General features: G+C 40.3%; 1 protein-coding gene across 1 annotated transcript; it reads right to left on the bottom strand.

The window, feature by feature from the left end:
* Positions 1–1,650: 1,650 nt before the first annotated feature.
* Positions 1,651–15,560, bottom strand: LOC146608191 (indian hedgehog B protein-like). Its single transcript, XM_085347152.1, has 3 exons — positions 15,261–15,560; positions 8,834–9,095; positions 1,651–2,348 (listed from the first exon to the last, which is right to left on the bottom strand). The coding sequence occupies exons 1-3, from the start codon at positions 15,558–15,560 to the stop codon at positions 1,651–1,653; spliced, it is 1,260 nt and encodes a 419-aa protein (XP_085203278.1).
* Between the last annotated feature and the right edge of the window lie 1,450 nt (positions 15,561–17,010).

Genomic DNA, 17,010 nt, shown 5'->3' with positions numbered 1-17,010 from the left:
ACCTAACTCTATGCATGTCTGAGGAAATAATCCAGATTACCTGGAGAGAACATGCAAACTCCAGACAGAAAAGGACCGGGCCTTCATGCTGTGAGGCGATGGTGCTAACCGCTGCACCACCAAAAGATATTTTCTTTCAAAATCGCCACATCTCCTTCTTTCTTCATGATTCCTGCCACCTTGACAAGATTCTCAGTTCCAGACATGCTGAAGCATCTCCACAGCATAATACTCCCACCACTGCTGTTGCTTCACTACACTTTCTTCAAACATTAGCAACTCCTTAACACTGTGACAACTTTGTTTTTATACCCTGTGTAAATCAGAAGAAAATCCCCAGGTCAGGTCAGTTTTTCAAGGGGGCTAATAACACTGAGCCTAGTAATATATTATTTTTTGTTTTGTTTTGTTTTTCTGAAACATTTCAGTTTCACTTCTGTGTCGCTATGTCAAAAATACCCTGCTCACTTGGACCGCAGCTTGTAACCCACTTTAGAATATAGTCACAGGGACAGAAATGAGGCAGCACCACTCGGCTCATTTCCATATAATTTAATTTCAAAAATAAATCTTTTTAATATCTCTTTTCCCATAATAATAACTTCATAAACATTATTAGATTTTCTGTAAACAAATAATATCATAAATACATTCTATTATTCATTCTAAAATCTCTGTATTAAAGCAGGAAAGTACAAGTGTTGGAGAAAAAAAAACAACATTTTGTCCTTTTACAAAGAGCACAGCCCTCCACCCCAACCCAGGCTCCACTATGAAACAAAATCCTTTAAAATTACACCTTAAATCTCACACTAATCTGCCCAGATTTCATAGTGTAGTACGAGTAGCTCATTTGAAAACTGGAAACATCCATTAATTAACAAAAAAGGAGTTTTTCAGGGTTAGAGGTTTGGTTTGGGGTCAGGTGAAAACAGATAAAATTTCCGTAATCAGGGAGTTTCGAGGTTTACACCAGATTAAGGACAAATTATGGGATAAATTAAGAGATTATCTGAAATTACAGGAGGCTCAAACCCCTTTAAAACGTTAATAAAACCAAATAACTTTTCTATTTCTAAAACTATGTTTAATGGTTACAAGTCTTTTTAATATATGTCTGTATTTTAACAGTATCTTAAAGGAAACCCTTAAAATACATCACTTTTTTCCCCTCATGGGATTTGTTGTGTTGTTTAAAAATCACATTAAAATTCCCATAATCCAGAAAATATCAACAGTTTACCATAAACAGCTTTCGAAGTAGAAACCTCTAAAATTATAATCATTTTCAACCTATAAGTATCTTGACCCACCAACATATAACCAACCAATTTAAGGGAGACTCATGTCAACCTTACCATCGTCTTAATTTTGTAATTAATGGATTTTTCAATTTACGTGTTTTTAGAGTTAAATAAGGATGTTTTAAGGGATTATTGCTTCATAGTGTTTTACAAATATAAATGTCAAACAAAAAAAAAACATTTGTTTGTGCAGTTTTTTAAATCTGAATGTTCATTTGGTCTCATCTGTGTCACTTCGAGTTTTTTTATTCTTCCCATCAGGCCTCAGCAGGAAGCCAAATGTCTCCCATCGCCGCAGGAAGTTCATTAGGGTCTTATTTGGCTCTTACTTTGCAGTTCAGCTTCCTCACCTGTTGTCCTGAGCCACTCCCAGCGGGTGGAGGCGTCCTGAGTCCAACAACTTCCTCCCCAGCCAGTGTAAAAGCTGCGAGTACCAGTGGATCCCATCACTGTGGCCCCCAGTGGTCCGAGTCCAGCTGTGGATCAGCCTGAGTGGGGCAAAGGCCCAGTGAGCAAGGGAGTGCTGGTCCACCACTGCGTAGCAGGACACCACCACCCCGTCCACCACCACCGTCCCCTGCTGGGTCAGCGGCGCAAACACCCCTTTCATCTCCTTTACTGTCACCCGGCTGATCCGAGACAGACGCCCCTCCCTGTGCTTCTGTCCCGCTTTACCCTCTGACACCAGCACACACTGTCCCGGCTGGGCATTGCTGGCGTACACAGTCCTGAGGGCATTGCGGGCTGGCACCATCCCTTCTGAGCAGTTCTCTTTGGATACAAATATCAGGTGGGCGGCAGTGAGTGAGAGCTGAGCTCCAGCTTCAGTCTGCAGGGTGTAAAAGAGTTTCCGGGTCTTGGGGTCCCGATCGAGGAAAGTCAGGACCTCACTGAACACAAGCTCACCGCTACCGTCACTGCCTGACGAGACGAGGACTCGCTCACCGGGTCGCAGATCGCTGACGGGCTTCTGACTTCCACTTTCCAATATGACCAAGGCCTCACCAGGGAAACAACCTCCAGACTTAGCCGCCACTGAGTGGTCTGAAGACAGAGACAGAGATAAAAGATAGCCATCAGGTTTGGACAGTGTTTAAAATGTATTCCACTACAGATTACAGAATACATGCCCCAAAATGTATGTAGTACTGTATTCCATTACGTTACTCAATGAGAGTAACGTATTCTGAATACTTTGGATTACCTAATATATTATCATGCTTTTTATAACTACATGAATGTACTATTGCTGTGTGATTTATTACTATTACTGAAGGTTACTCGCCATACCAACACTAACTAGATTTTTAAATCGTAATATAAATGAGTAACAGTAGGTTGGACATTAGGTAAGGCTGCATTTTTTGCAGCAATCTCGTATAGAAAACTATTCTGCGGCTATATAAAACAGGTCCGCGGCTCCGAACGGTAATAAAGGGACCTCTGGCTAATACGTCGGGTTCCGTGTGGGGCTCGTAATTTTTTATTTTTTTTTAATTATACATTTGAAAGAAAATGTGAAAGCTTCTGATATTTTGAAAGAAAGTGAAGATATTTTGTTAATCTGCATTATCAAGATAAAAATCTTTATTTACAACAAGTTTTTAAAATGCTTTTCCATAATTTCAAATTTTATTGTAAAAAAACAACAACAAAAAAAGCATATTTTCTTTTGTGTGAGGGATTATATTTCATCACGAACAATATTTTAATTAAAAAAAACCAACATCTTATAAACAATGTTTTTATTTATTTTTTTTACATTATTTATCACACTCACAATCCCATAGTTTGACACAATTTTTAGACTACAGATGCCAATAAATGTTTGAGATTTTCTGTTAATAAAATATTTGCAAAAAACATCACAATTCGAACCTTATCTCATAGTAATGACTTGTGTCTTAATATGTTATGTTATTTTTCAGCTGGTGGCTCCATAGTTGGTGTTTAACACATTTGCTTGGCAAATGAAAGGCAGCTGGTTAAAATCAGAGACACAAATACCTTCAGGATTTGTTATACATTTGAATAAACAGCACAAAATTGGCTTTTAGAAGTAACACTTTTAATCTAACGTCTTATAGTTTTGAGTAAAAATTTATTTAATTTCTAACACTTCGGATCCGTCTCATAGTTTAGACCCATGAGGTCATTGTTTTTGTCTTTCCTTGAAACCCCCCCCCCCCCCCCCCCCCCCCCCCCCCCCCAAAAAACAACTAATAACCCAAATTGTTAAGCTACTTAGATACAATTTATTTTTACAATTTGGATTTATAAATTCATAACTATAACTGTTTGTTTTTGTTTTTTTTATTACATTTCTAACTCCCAATCGTGTTGCATGTGCAGTTTTTGGGGGGGGGGCAGTAATAGACTTCCATACTAAAGTTCTTGATAACATAATAAATCTCTCCACCTCCCTTTAGCCAAATATTGACTCTTTCCTTTCAATCGCTGCACATAAAAGAACAATAACCAGCCTGTCAAACACAACCTCCTTCATAAAGGTGCATGTTGGGTCGTACATGTGTCCCCAACCCAGATTGTGTTCGTGGCAATGAGTTCAGGCACTTGAAAGTAACCCCTGAGGGCTCAAGTCTATCTGGGGATAAATATTTGGAGAAGGTAGGAAAGCCAAGGCCAAGTGATAAGATAAGTCACCTGAAGGAGGAAGGAGCAGAGCAAGAAAACCAGCCAGTCATATCCTGACTTTTGAAATAAAGAAACAACCATTTCTTAGACTAAACTGGTAACATACTTTTGAAAAAGCAAGTAAAATTAATTTGTAGCTTATTAGTAACCCAAAACATTTGAAATAAATAAGACAAAATGTTGACTTGACAGCTTATATTTGTGGATCAGTATGTAAGTTTAATTCAGTATTTATTTAATACATTATTTTTTACATTTTTTTCATAACCTCTGAATTTTTTTAACCACTTCTGTCCTAATTATGACTTTAAAATTACACATTTTGATTCTAGTAATTTCAAAACATGAACCTTGTACTCGTTCATGTTTTCCAGACTAAAAACATCACACATGTTGCTCTATCTTGTCTTGCTCTTTATTCAAGATTAAATTCTGTAATATAGAAAAATGCCATGACATGAAATCCAAAATAATACGTCTGCTTTAAGATTTTAAATAAACTTGATGAGCAATTTTGAACGTTAACATGGGATAATGATGTAAATTGTGAGCTGAAAGTAAAAACAGTAGTGTTAGGGAAGAGAAGGGTAAATAATTAAGTATAATTTGTGGTGAAAGTTTTGGCTAAATATGGAATCAGTGTAGCTAAACGTTAAAACAAACTATACCTTTTCTAGTTTCAGTAATCTCATGATATATCTATTCTGAATTTTCTATCATTTGTTGAGCGTACCTTATACTGAGAGCAATAAAAGAACAAAAAAGTCCACGTCTTTCACCCAAAATATTACCTTCCTAACTGCTTCATGACATGAGCACAGTGGGAACAGCTCAAGTATGAGGTGAAATGTGCATCAGTAGGAGTTAAAATGCTCCATCAATCCCTCCGTTTCCTCCTTTTCTCACGTCCACCCCCAATTTTTCAGTCCAGTCTTTCATCTATAGCGGTCCAGCACTTTGCTGCCCTCTAGTGGTTGTTTCCTCTTGTTGCTGCCCCGCTTTTAATTGCATTTAAAGGGATTTGGGGGGCAGGGGTGTTTGTTGTCAAAGAGTTCATCTTCCCAGTTTCTTTTCTTTGTCATATTTTGAAGAATTTTGAAGAAAATTAGGAGAAAAAAGAAGAAGAAGAAATCAAAAACATGAAAAAAAATACCAACTTGATTGGTTGCCCTTCTGATCAAGTCAAGTTCTGGGCCCTCGCAACCCGATCTGGGAGGGAAGGAGAGAGGAGCAGGAGAAAGAGGAAGGGAAAAGAGAGGTAAGGTTGGAAAAGGGAGAAAGAAAAGGAAAATCTCAGTTACCACTCAGTGTAAAATGTGTCACTGGGGGTTTAAAGTGGATGCATTTTAATAAGAGGGTGCAACTCTCAGCACATCTGTGTTACTTTTAACTGTAACTTTTCATAACAGACACCCTGAGAACAGTGGCTATGTGGAGAAGTTTGAACCATGATGAGAACGTGCAGTCTCTTCTTTATACATCCTGATGGAGTCAAGTATTACGAGTTGCATTTCCAGCAAAAATACCTAAAAGTTTTCAAGAAAGTTTGGCATGCGAAATAAAAAGTTCAGGTAGGTTAATTAGCTGCTTTTCTTCACGGTTTCTTGGTGCAGTGAAGTAAAGCACTGCAAGGTCTCAGTAGTCCATCTATCAGATATTTGTGGACAGCATTTAACATTACAGCTCAGTAATAAATGATGAATAGTCTGTCAGGCATTTTATGGTCTCCACTTCTTTCATGCAAAAGTCCATAAAGCTGTGTTCGCACCTACTGAATGTGAACAAATGTCAGCAAACACACAAGCTGTCCCCGTTCAGTTTAAGTCAAAATATGCTTGTGAGCTAACGTTACATTAGGGGAATATTAATGTGGTGCTGGAGAGAGAGAGGATAGGAGCAAAAGATGAGAGATACTTTTTAAAAGCTAAGTAAGTTACATTTAATTTAAATGTAAAGTTTATATGTATGGTCTTGATTCATTTTAATGTTTTTCGCCCAATGAGACACTCAAATCTGTATGTGATGTGTCTTTGAAGTCACCTTTTCGGTGAAAAGATACTGTTTAATACCCGTGAGACTTTTTTTCATAGATTCAACTGAAGAAATAAGAACAAACTATGTATTTAACTATGTATTTTTGTGACAGGCTGCTTGCAACAAAGTGTCGTAAGATACAATATAAAATTGATTCTTTGCTACGTTTTTTGGTAAGTGTAGACACAACACGGGTTCATCCATTGAATTAGGAAACTTTTTTTTGCTTCAACAATTCATAACTCAGTGTTAAGTAGCTTTGCAACAAAAACATTTATCATAAAGTCTCCAGTTCAAGAAATGGAATGAAGATGAGTAAAAAAGCAGACAATTGTGCATAGAAGAACTTTGAAAGACCTTTAGGAAGTCAGGTTTCCGAACTAAGATTTCTGATTGCAAAATATTATCCTTTGACTTTTTTAGGTAAGTTATAGTTTTTTGCAGTTTTTCTAAGTCTGCTAGGGTCCACTTGTGTCCTTACATTTTTTTAATACTTTTGTAATATTACTTATGATTACAAATTTTGTGACAAGGCAGACTCGTCTATGGAGAATGCAATGTTCCAATGCGCCAACTATGCACACGCCCTTCGTGTATGTTGAGTTTCCAGTTCTCTGTGTCCACAGTTTCCAAAACGCAGCATACAGACGCCTGTTTTTTCCCCCCAAACTTTGCCATCTGTGAATTAAGACTGACATTTTGTTTGCAGGTGGTTTAATCAAAAAAGTTCATCCCACAAAAATAGAAACCTGCTTTAAATTTTCCCATTAACCTCTTCAAGGTCACCTCCTTGTGCACCTCTGGACCACTGCAAATCATTTTGATCATGTTTTGTTTGTAGATAAGATGAAGCAATTATGAATTTTAGTCTTCTTAATTCTTTTCCCCATAAAGACAACATCTGACGACCTCCCATGAACCCTCAAGTCTTGACACTTCAAAATATATCAGTACAGACCTGGTTTGACGACCATTAGAATATGTTTCCCAGGGTTTTTTTTCCAAGGAGATCTCTGCCTAAGCTACAGAGGCAGACGTCCTGCATAATTCCTGTTCTGGAAGCAGGCCTAAAATATAGCATAAACCACTCAGTTCAGAAAATAGAAACTAGCTTTACCCCCAGCAGGTATCCAAGCGGTAAAGAGTTAGGTAACCAGGTGTGTGCGGCTGTATTAAGTTCAGATGAGGTGGCTGCTGTGTGAGTAGAGGCAGAAAGCCACAGACAACTCGAAGATGAGTTTTTTGAGGAAGCCTAAGGTGAGTGGTTGTTGTGAGATAAACTGAAGACACAGAATGTAAGAGATAGTGCCTACTTTAGATGCAATAAAACAGTTAGTGGGCAAAGACAGAAGAGTGAAAGTAAAGCAAAGCAGATGCACATATGAGAAATCAGTTTTCAAGAAATCTAGAGTCCATTTTCTTTAAAAAAAAAAAAAAAATCTATCTTGACAAAACAATTCCTAGTATTTGCATTTTTACATTTCTGCTCACACAAAGACTGAAAAAAAGAGAAGGATAACACCTCGCTTGGCTTTCATGAAGCATTTGTAGGCTTTAGAAGATTTGCCCCCAAGCGTGAAAGAGTTCAGTTTCAAGCTACAAAATCATTCAGGGGAAGACGATGGTTTTGTTGACTTTCTGAACAATATTTAACCAAAACCACAAACCTTTTCTAACCTTCACCAAGCACTTTGAGTTAATCGTGTTTGTGGCATCACTAGTTGCCATGACTGGAGGCTGAAAAACAAAACCTTCAAACTTTGCAGTGAACTCAACACGGTTCCTTTCTGTGAGGTCTAAAATTAAAAAAAAATGTGGCTCACTGTGAAATGTCTTAAAAAGATTTAACGTCATTAGGAAATAAAAATGATCCTGTTTTCTTTGAGTATTTAAACATTTAGATTTCTTTAGTTTATATTTGATTAAAGCATAAAAGACTTCACCGCGCTTCAGAAGTCACTTCCGATTATATGAATCCTTGCATTTGGACATTTTTGTGCTGCCAGAGCTAATCCAAATAGAGCAGTTTAAGCTTTATTAACAAAACTGCAGTAAAATTACATGCAATTTACCTAGAGGGTGCCTGAAATCTCAGTACATGAATAAATGGCTGAAATAATTACCTGCTTCTAGGTCCCAGGGTGTCAAACTCGATCTGGTCCCAAGTGGATACGACTGCAAAAGTCACTGCCTCTCAATTGTTTATCTTATATCTCTGTAAGCATGTCTTTTCTTGTAAGTGAGAAGTTACAAGAAAAGTACTGGCAGCTTGTTGTAATTAATGTAATTAACAGAACATTTTAATGACTTACTGCAGACAACTAAAAATAAAAAAACAGGAACTTTTCTGTTACGCGACAACTAACAATAAAAAAATTGAACGTTTTTGTTATTTAATAGAAAACTTACTACAAAAAATAACTTTTCTGTTAACTAATGGACTTCTAAAAATAAAAAAAACATAACTTTTTTGGTATTTAATTGAATACTAACAATAAAAATAAAAAAAGACTTCAACTCCTGTTTTTTTTTATGTTTCTATGGTTAGTCCAGTGCTTCTTTGCTTTAGTGTCTAACAGGGTGTGGGTGATGTTAGTTTGGTCAGTAATAAGAGTAAAACTGACACAATACACAGCTAACAGTTAAAAATTGATGCTCTTCTCATTAACAATTTTCACATTTTCCAAAGTCATCCAGGGGTTGAGATTGGACCTTTTGGTGAGCCTGTTCTGGCCCCCAGGCCTCATGTTTGACACCCCTGTTGTAGACACATATTAATATTATCCATGTTTCTGGAACACCTTGCTTCTTACTTCCTGTGATTTGGCGCACTCGCTCACCTGACTTGACACTGCAGTGGATGTGATATTTGGACTCGTAGTAGACCCAGTCGAATCCAGCCTCCACTGCCAGCCGTGCCAGCATGGCGTACTTGTTCCTGTCCCGGTCCGACGTGGTGATGTCCACCGCCCGGCCCTCGTAGTGCAGAGACTCCTCCGAGTGGTGGCCGTCCTCATCCCAGCCCTCGGTGACCCGCAGCCGGACCCCAGGCCACAGGTTCATCACCGAGATGGCCAGAGAGTTCAGCCTGTCTTTGCAGCGCTGCAACAGAGGAGCCACACAGGACGTGTCTGGATCAATATATTTGCATTTTTTATGTGAATATGTTTGTTCACTGGGGACTGAAGCCTCATCCTCTGCTGCTGCGCAGCTTTAAAACCAACCAGGAAAACACAGACTCTTTACAAAGACCCCTTCTCTCGTGGACTTCACCAAACCCCCTTTGCCTCACCCCTCTCCCCCTTGTCTGTGGCTCCAGCCTGCTGTCCCAGCTCAGCCCGGTGTTTGCTCTCTGTGGTGAGCTAACGGAGGAGGGAGGCTATGACGGATGGAGGGGGGGACTGTGAGGTTACAGGGTGGCTGGGTGGGGGTGACATGTGGTGGCGGCTACAAGAACAAGAGGTCCTCAGCGTCCCTCTAAACCTGGAGTCTGGTCAGGGTGAGCAAACAGGAGGTGAGAGGGCCTATTGAAGGACCCCTCCCCTCCCTTCCCATTGCTCCGGCATACACAAATCTCACCTTCCAGTCTGCCCCGTTTATCTAATCCACACCCGAGCTGCATTGTCAGGGCAGCAGTCACGGCGTCTTGGATAACCTCTCAGACAGGCACTAGTCCTGGTCTCACTGTGAGTAAATGTAACTAACAGCAGTCAAAGACTTAAAGATGGACAACAATTAAGGAATTTTAGATATTCCTCCCCCCATTTCATTTTTTTTAAACCCCTAATTTTTGAACATTTTTAGTCACATTAACCTCCTAACACCCGAACTCTTTCATGGCATGCTTTTTTAATTACTCTTTGCTATTTGTGCTGATTGGCACCTGATGAAGGTTAAAACAAAGAATTACCAGGTTTTTTCTTTTTTGTTTCAGAGAAAAATGAGATCCAGTTATAAGGACATTTGTTTTAAATTTCAATAGAACAGTGGAAGTATAATGTCCTCTTAAGTGCAAATCAGACCCTTGTAGAGCAAAATTTTGTATTTTGATCTAGACAACCCAAAATGTGATGACCACATATGTGGATGCCAGGTCCCAGGAGGTTAAATTATAGAAAATTAAAAACACAACTATAAGAGGCTGATAATTAAAGATCCTAATTTAAGGATGAATATTTTTGGTTATTAACGCGTAAACCAATTCCAGATGTCACCAGAGGCCAATTCATAGACGGGTTTCAGCTGTGACACTTACTGGCCTGAAGAGGATTTGAGTTGTTTTTTTTTTATGAAGCTTAAGCAGCAGAAATAAACATGTTTAGTCTGAAGAGTTGGTGCGTTTGGATATGTGCAGAGGTCTTTTGGTAAAAAGAGCTTTTTCCTGTGTAAATGCTGTGAAAAGGGAGATTTTGAAAAACTTCCAGGGTGAAAACTTTCAGAAATTTATGCTTTTACACGTGGAGTGAAAGGTGCATGCCTTTATCTTCTTTCTGATGTCAGACTGTGAGCCATGTTACTGTTTGTGGACTTTTGATGGCCTAATACTTCTATTCAGGAAGGGTTACATCACCACCTGTTTTGGCGTACTACTGACATTGCTCGATGTCGCTTTGTTACATTTCTGCGTGGGTATTGTTTTTTCAAAACAATCATAGAAAAATCTTTGTTAAAAAAATACATGTGGACAGCTTTAGTTTCCCTCTTCATGACAAATGTAGAGAAGGAGATCTATCGATCTATCGATCAAACTCACCAGTTTAGATTGCATTAAGGCTTAAAGTTTGCATTATTAGTGGACTGTGCAAACAGACCGTCCAAGAAGTCGGTACGCTCTGTCCATGTGATGCAGCGTGTTAACTTAGTTTGATAACCTAGTAAGTCACCTTTTTTTACCCAAACATTATCATCTGGTTGCATAAAAGCAAGAACAACAGAGTCCAAAATGCAAACATTGAATCATCAAACTACATGACACTGTGGTCATTGTGTCCATCCTTTATATACAGTCTCCTCTTTGTGAAAACTAAAACTAGCTCTGAAAAAACACTTTAGTTTTTATTTATATTTAAGTTAACCAGACTTTTGGGGGGAAAATTAAAATTAACTGATATGATTTTGTGAACTTGGCAAACAAACTAAAATAAAACTTAAAAAGTACAGAGAAAATATACTTAGTTTTACCATTTCTTTGATAAAGATTTTATTTAAAAATTACTGATGAGGGAAGGTTAGACGTGTTTATTGGGACTCTAGATGTCTACAAGACTCTGAGTCAACAGCTTTCAAAGGTTCTGTTTTATTGTAATAACTGTACTTATTTTCCTGATTCTTGCCTTTAGTATAGGTCCAGCTTATAATGATTATTTGAAAGACTCCAACTAAAAACTAAAATGGAACAAAAAAAAAATCTATTCAGGAAGCTAAACTGAAGCTAAATTGAGTCAAAATGAAATGAAGACAAAGAGTAATTAGAAAATAAAAAACTAATATTGCTGATCAATAAGTGGAAATTTTAGGTCAGGCTTGGCCAACTCCAGGCCTCATTGGTTTTGATGGGGTTTTTTTGTTTGTTTTGTTTTAAAAAGACACTTGGGGATGAATCTTTTGTTATTCATTGAACTTACTTAAAACTGTTTTTTTTTTTCAAAAATTACTCATATTGAGTAATGCGTATTTTCTTTTTAATTAACCCCCCCCCCCCCACACACACACACACACACACACACACACACAGAGGATAAAAGTTCTGGATACATTTTCTCCAAGGAGGAAACATTTCCTCAGTAGCCAGTACAAAGGCTCGTGGGCATGTTTAACTTCAAATCTCTAATTTAGTCGTGGTTGTGGGATTTATTTCAGATACGCTCTGTTTAGTTTTAATGTGGTTTCTAGTGTTTGCGAAGCCAAGAGCAGCGTAGAGGGTTATCTATCACAAACTTGTAGTGATTAATGACTCCCCGTCGGTGATTATGTTGAGTTTGTCATTTAAATGTTAATAAAACCAGATTTAACGATATAAAGGATACAGTAGCTTCTGAATCTGAAGACTGCCTTAAATCTGCAGTCTTTCTAATGACCACCAGGGGGTGATTCCCTTTGTTGAAGAAAAAAAAAGAAAAAAAAAAGAAAGAAAGAAGAAGACTTGATTGTATAGAAGTCTATGGGAAGAGGACCACCAGCTCTCCTGCTCTGTGTGACCTCACTAAACTCTTTCATGATGAGTTTATGGGCTCGGTCATTAGATTTAGTTCTCAATCAATACACCATAAAGCTCATTTTTAAAGTTCATAAATTGTGGTTTATATTGAAAGTCAGAAAGAAATCCAAAATTGACTGATAACCTGTCAATCAGGAGTCATTCATCAGTGGTTTGGCCGATTATTTCCTCCACTATTGGATTTTAAAGCAATCTTGAAGGACGATGCCTTGAATAACAACATTTTCACCAATTTTAATACAAATAAATACAAGTTTTTGACCAAACTGGAGATTTTTAAGCAAAATTTGCCAACAAAACAACACATTTTTATTCTATTAAAGTAATTTCATAATAATTTCATTCCCAGTGCACTGCACATGCATGAAATCTGATGGAAAATCTGCCCTCCAAGATTACACTCACTCCCATCAAATGAAAAGTTAAACAGTCAAACTTTTTTCATCTGCTCTGGTTTTGAATGGAAGGAGATTTTGTTGGTTTTAAGTGGCAGAAATCTTATTAAATGAACTCTGTGTGGCTGGAGGCAGTCTTGTCATTCCGCAGCTGCCACTGAAAGCGTCTCTCAGTGATGCAGCCTTTCATGAATCTCGGCTCATTAAGGCTCCAAACTGGGATTAAACCCCATAAATGTCTTTTTTCCCCATGTTGGCTGTGATAAGAATAGCTCGTGGCTCGGTGGCCACAGATGCCTTTTCACAGCGTTCACTGTGGATTTTTAAAAAAACGTCTTGTGTTTTCTCTCTGCGGTCAGAGCAAGGAGCTGAACTTCATAAATCAGACGATAGATTTTGTTGGTTTTCCTTTCAAGGTGTACAGATCGACGGGGGGTTTCTGTAGGAGCGGTTTTAGCACCAAACCGCTGGCTGCACAAACACTGGGCGCACAGACCGACAACATGCGCTTATGCACAACTCTGCGCTGCAAAAAGTGTCCCTCTGAGTCTGAGAAGGTTCTGTTTAGTCTTGTGGGTCCTGTTTTAGCTGGATGAAAGAGATAAAAAAAAAAAAAACTACTGAAGAAAACGTTCTAAAATGCAAGTGAATGTTTCCAAAAATCAACTTTTTAAAGAACAGTCTCGCTTTTTGTGTATCAGTTTTTACGCATCAAAGCTCCAAATAATCCGCAAAAATCTGCGCAGATTTATCGTGTATGTTGGTAAAACGTTGTTGCACTTTTGCTTAGCTTAACACATGACCTTTAAAATGACATTAAACGATATAAATGCAGTTTTAAAGTGCCACTTTTTGCAGTGCGGCTTCGACCCCTGAACAGTCGCGTCTGTATGCAGCAGCTCAGGAGCGCCCAGGAAAAAGGGAATAAAATCTAAAGAGGCAGGGGGAAAATCCGTATAATTAAGGCTTCAGCACAAGTGAAGTGGGCTATTTTTGCACAGGAGCACTGCGAAAACAAACAAAAAAGTAACGCGGAATAGTAAAAGACAAACAGGAGGCTGTCTCCTGCGGCTTAGGGCTCATAAATTGTGTGCAGGTCTGCGCCGGTGACGAGCAGCGGCTCCGAGTGCGTGCTGCAAAAAATGTCCAGCTTGGAGAAGACCTGTCCCCTTTATGAGCCTTAAATTCATTAATCAAGCTCACACCAAGGAGGCTTTGAGCTTTAGAGCAATTTTCTGGCAAAGTGACACGAGTAAGAAAAAAAAACCTCAGCTGGGTCAAGGCAAATATCAACAATATCGATACCAATGATGGTAGTACAATAGGGTCCATTCTTTGTTTCTACCCTCTACATTCAGCAAGCAGCTTACTGATGTTAAATTGTAATTTTCTATAGAGATTTAAAAATATAACTCAAGCTTCAACATTTTAAAATTCACAAAAAGCTAAAAGGTGTGTTTTTGTTGCGTTAACTAATTATTGTTGAAAGTAAAATCAATAATTAGTTAACACAACAAATCACGAAAAGTGATTTCATGGTTATTAAATTCGCTAATCAATGACAAATTCCCATACATCATGACACACTGCTCTCACCTATAGGGTGCCGTTATAGGTTAAAGCTATCGGTATTGGTATCGGCAATACTGGCCCTGTATTAACTTGGTATGGTTCATTCCAGAATTCGCTCGAGTGTCCTGATTTTGTAGATAACCGTTATAAATCGGGTTCAGTTAAGAACTCGTTCGCTCATGCAGGTGTTGCACATGTCTGTTCAGCCTCTACTTCTTGCAGCGTGTACAGCGAGGTGACAGCTCCAGCCCGGAGTGCGCGCTTTCATTCCCCACGTGGGTCTGTGGACACAAACGCTCAGGGAGGAAGCCCGCGGTCACAAGACCCAGATATAAATACTTTATTCCTGGGGAAATAGGGAGTCAAATAAATTCCACGCGAAGCCACATCAGTGACGGTGTCGTAAAGATTTCTGACAGTCCAAAAAGGAGACTGTTAACTCGACCAGTGAGGCTAAAAACGAAAACTGTAAACATGAGCACACGCTTGACCCCGGGCTCTAACCAAATACGACTTTTGGCTGTTTCTCCACCAAAAAAACATGATGTAGAAACAGAGGACATAGTGTTTTAATTAAGAGCGACCGCTCGCCGTACATTTTTAGAAGGGGTTGCCCACTTTTTTACGCATGAGCTGCCCACAGTGAACCTCTGATTCCAACCTCTACTGTTCAGCCTTCGCAGGACTTTTAGACTCTATTCAGCTAATCCGTGCTTCGCCCCCCAAGAAATGTCTGAGTTAAACTTGTAGCTTTATTTATTTAAAAAAAAAAAAAAAAAGGAAGATAAAGTTTAATAGAGCTGCTGCTGTGATTTAAATCAGTGCCAACTTGGAGAAAATCTGTTTTAAAGCGCATCTTTTTCATTTAAAATCATTAGGGGATGAATGTGATAAAATTATTTTGTTGGCAAAGACCGTTTTTCTTTGAGTCTTTCTTTGAAGGGCTTTGAGTCAACAAGATAACAGCGTCCACGGGTTTAAAGACGGGGCAAAGTGCACAGACCTCCTGCGCACAAATGCCTGCTTCTCTCTGAGCCGGACTGTAGTCGGGCTTAAAGGCACTACAGCAGCTGGGAGGGTTACCTGCGTCATCAGGCGGTCTGCACCTGTGTTCTCCTCATCCTTGAAGATGATGTCGGGGTTGTAGTTGGGGGTGAGCTCCTTGAAGCGCTCGGAGTTCCGGGTAATTTTCCCTTCGTATCTCCCGCTGGCTCCCAGCGTCTTCTCGCCCACGTTGGGGGTGAACTGCTTGTAGGCGAGAGGGACCAGCTTCCGCGGCGGCCGCCTCTTGCCATTGCCTCTGCCCGGTCCGCACCCCTCGCTGACCGGTGACAGGAGGAACGCGCACCCGGCGAGGCACGTCACCAGCGTCGAGAGCAGCATTCCGCCTGGCGGCCGGTGTGTCACCCCCCTCCCACCTACTGCGGGAGGCCAATATGTCTCCGCTGTATTTCTGTTGGAGTGTCCCCTCCTTCCACGCGTGGGTTCCCCTTTGTAATCTTAGAGCGGAGACAACAGAGCAGGACTCATCCCAGAGTCCCCAGAAGTCGCCATTCCCGGCGCGTAAAAGTGGCCAGTGCGCCGCTGGAGCCCAGCTGGAGAGAAGTGAACCTGTTCTCTGCGCCGCTGCTCACGCACTGCGTGTCCCGAGTGCACGCGGAGTGCAGGGGCATAAATAGGAGAGGTGAGTTTATCTTGGCAAGCAGGTTCAAAGCTGTGCCTCTGCGTTGAAACTGTGAGAAACGGGCTCGGAGACAGACGCGGAGGCGCGCGGCGCGTAGGCTGTTGGACACGGCGGTCACGGGGTGTCCCCGCAGCGGTTTCTGTCTCTCGGTTTTCCTCTCAATGCGTCGCTGTGGCGCGCGGCGGCTGGCAGAAATGCTGGCAGGAAGCAAGCCTGCTACAGTGCACACGAGGTGCCGCGGGAGGAGGAGAAGGAGACCGCGCCCTTCTGGACCTGCCCTCTACTCAGTCCTCTCCTCCCATCGCGGCCGCCTTCATCCGTTTATTGTCGGCTCGGGCCTGCGCCGAGGACACGCAAACACAGAGCCACGAGACCCGCGAGGGCCGGTGTCCTTTGGACCCGCGTTCCCAAGGCGAGACGCATGAGGGCGAGCGCAGGTGCGCGCATGACCCCTCCTTCCTCAGTGCAGGTAGCAGCTCTGCTGTGGGCAACGAAGCTGTGAGCACATCAAGCGAGAGCAGGGGGACCTCGACGACACAGAGACCTCGACTTACACAAAAACACACTAAAAGCGAACACGTGACGATAGTTCAGGCTTTAAAGGACTAAAATCGTATAATTCTGCCTCATTAATAAAGGCCCTGAATTCTGAGATCACCTCAAGGTGATGGACGCTTAAATTTGGGTTTGATTACCTTGAGTGACTGCCTTCGTCCATGTTTCAGGCTTTTCTTTTATAAGTGGCTTGCTGAGAGGGGAAAAAGTCAGAAATCATAGAAACTAAACATAAAACAAACCTAAAGGTGACAAATGTTTACATAAATGAGTGCAAAAGCTCAACAGTGACAAGCTGACGCCATTAAGTGCAGTTTTACCTGCCTTATCACCAAAGAACATGATCTACTTTGGTACAGTGCTCCAAAAGGTGCTTCTTTCTTGATTCTGACTCATTTCTTTGTTAAATGCCTTGTTGGAGCTTTCAGAAGCTACAGTATAACCAGCAACACAGTTCAAAGAGTTGGGCTGAATAGCATCTTTTGTGAATCTTTGCTGAGGAGAAAGGTTCTCTTAAATTCAGAGATTACACACATCACAGATGGTTTCACTGGTACCGAATGTAGCTAACTGGAGACACTGGAACAAAATTAA

The sequence above is a fragment of the Diplotaxodon limnothrissa genome, linkage group LG23, assembly GCF_057381915.1.
Source record: "Diplotaxodon limnothrissa isolate DT_005_m linkage group LG23, D_limnothrissa_male_GT1.1, whole genome shotgun sequence".
In the NCBI taxonomy this organism is placed as follows: domain Eukaryota; kingdom Metazoa; phylum Chordata; class Actinopteri; order Cichliformes; family Cichlidae; genus Diplotaxodon; species Diplotaxodon limnothrissa.
Note: the sequence above shows the minus strand (reverse complement) of the source record. Positions and strands in the feature narration are given on the sequence as shown.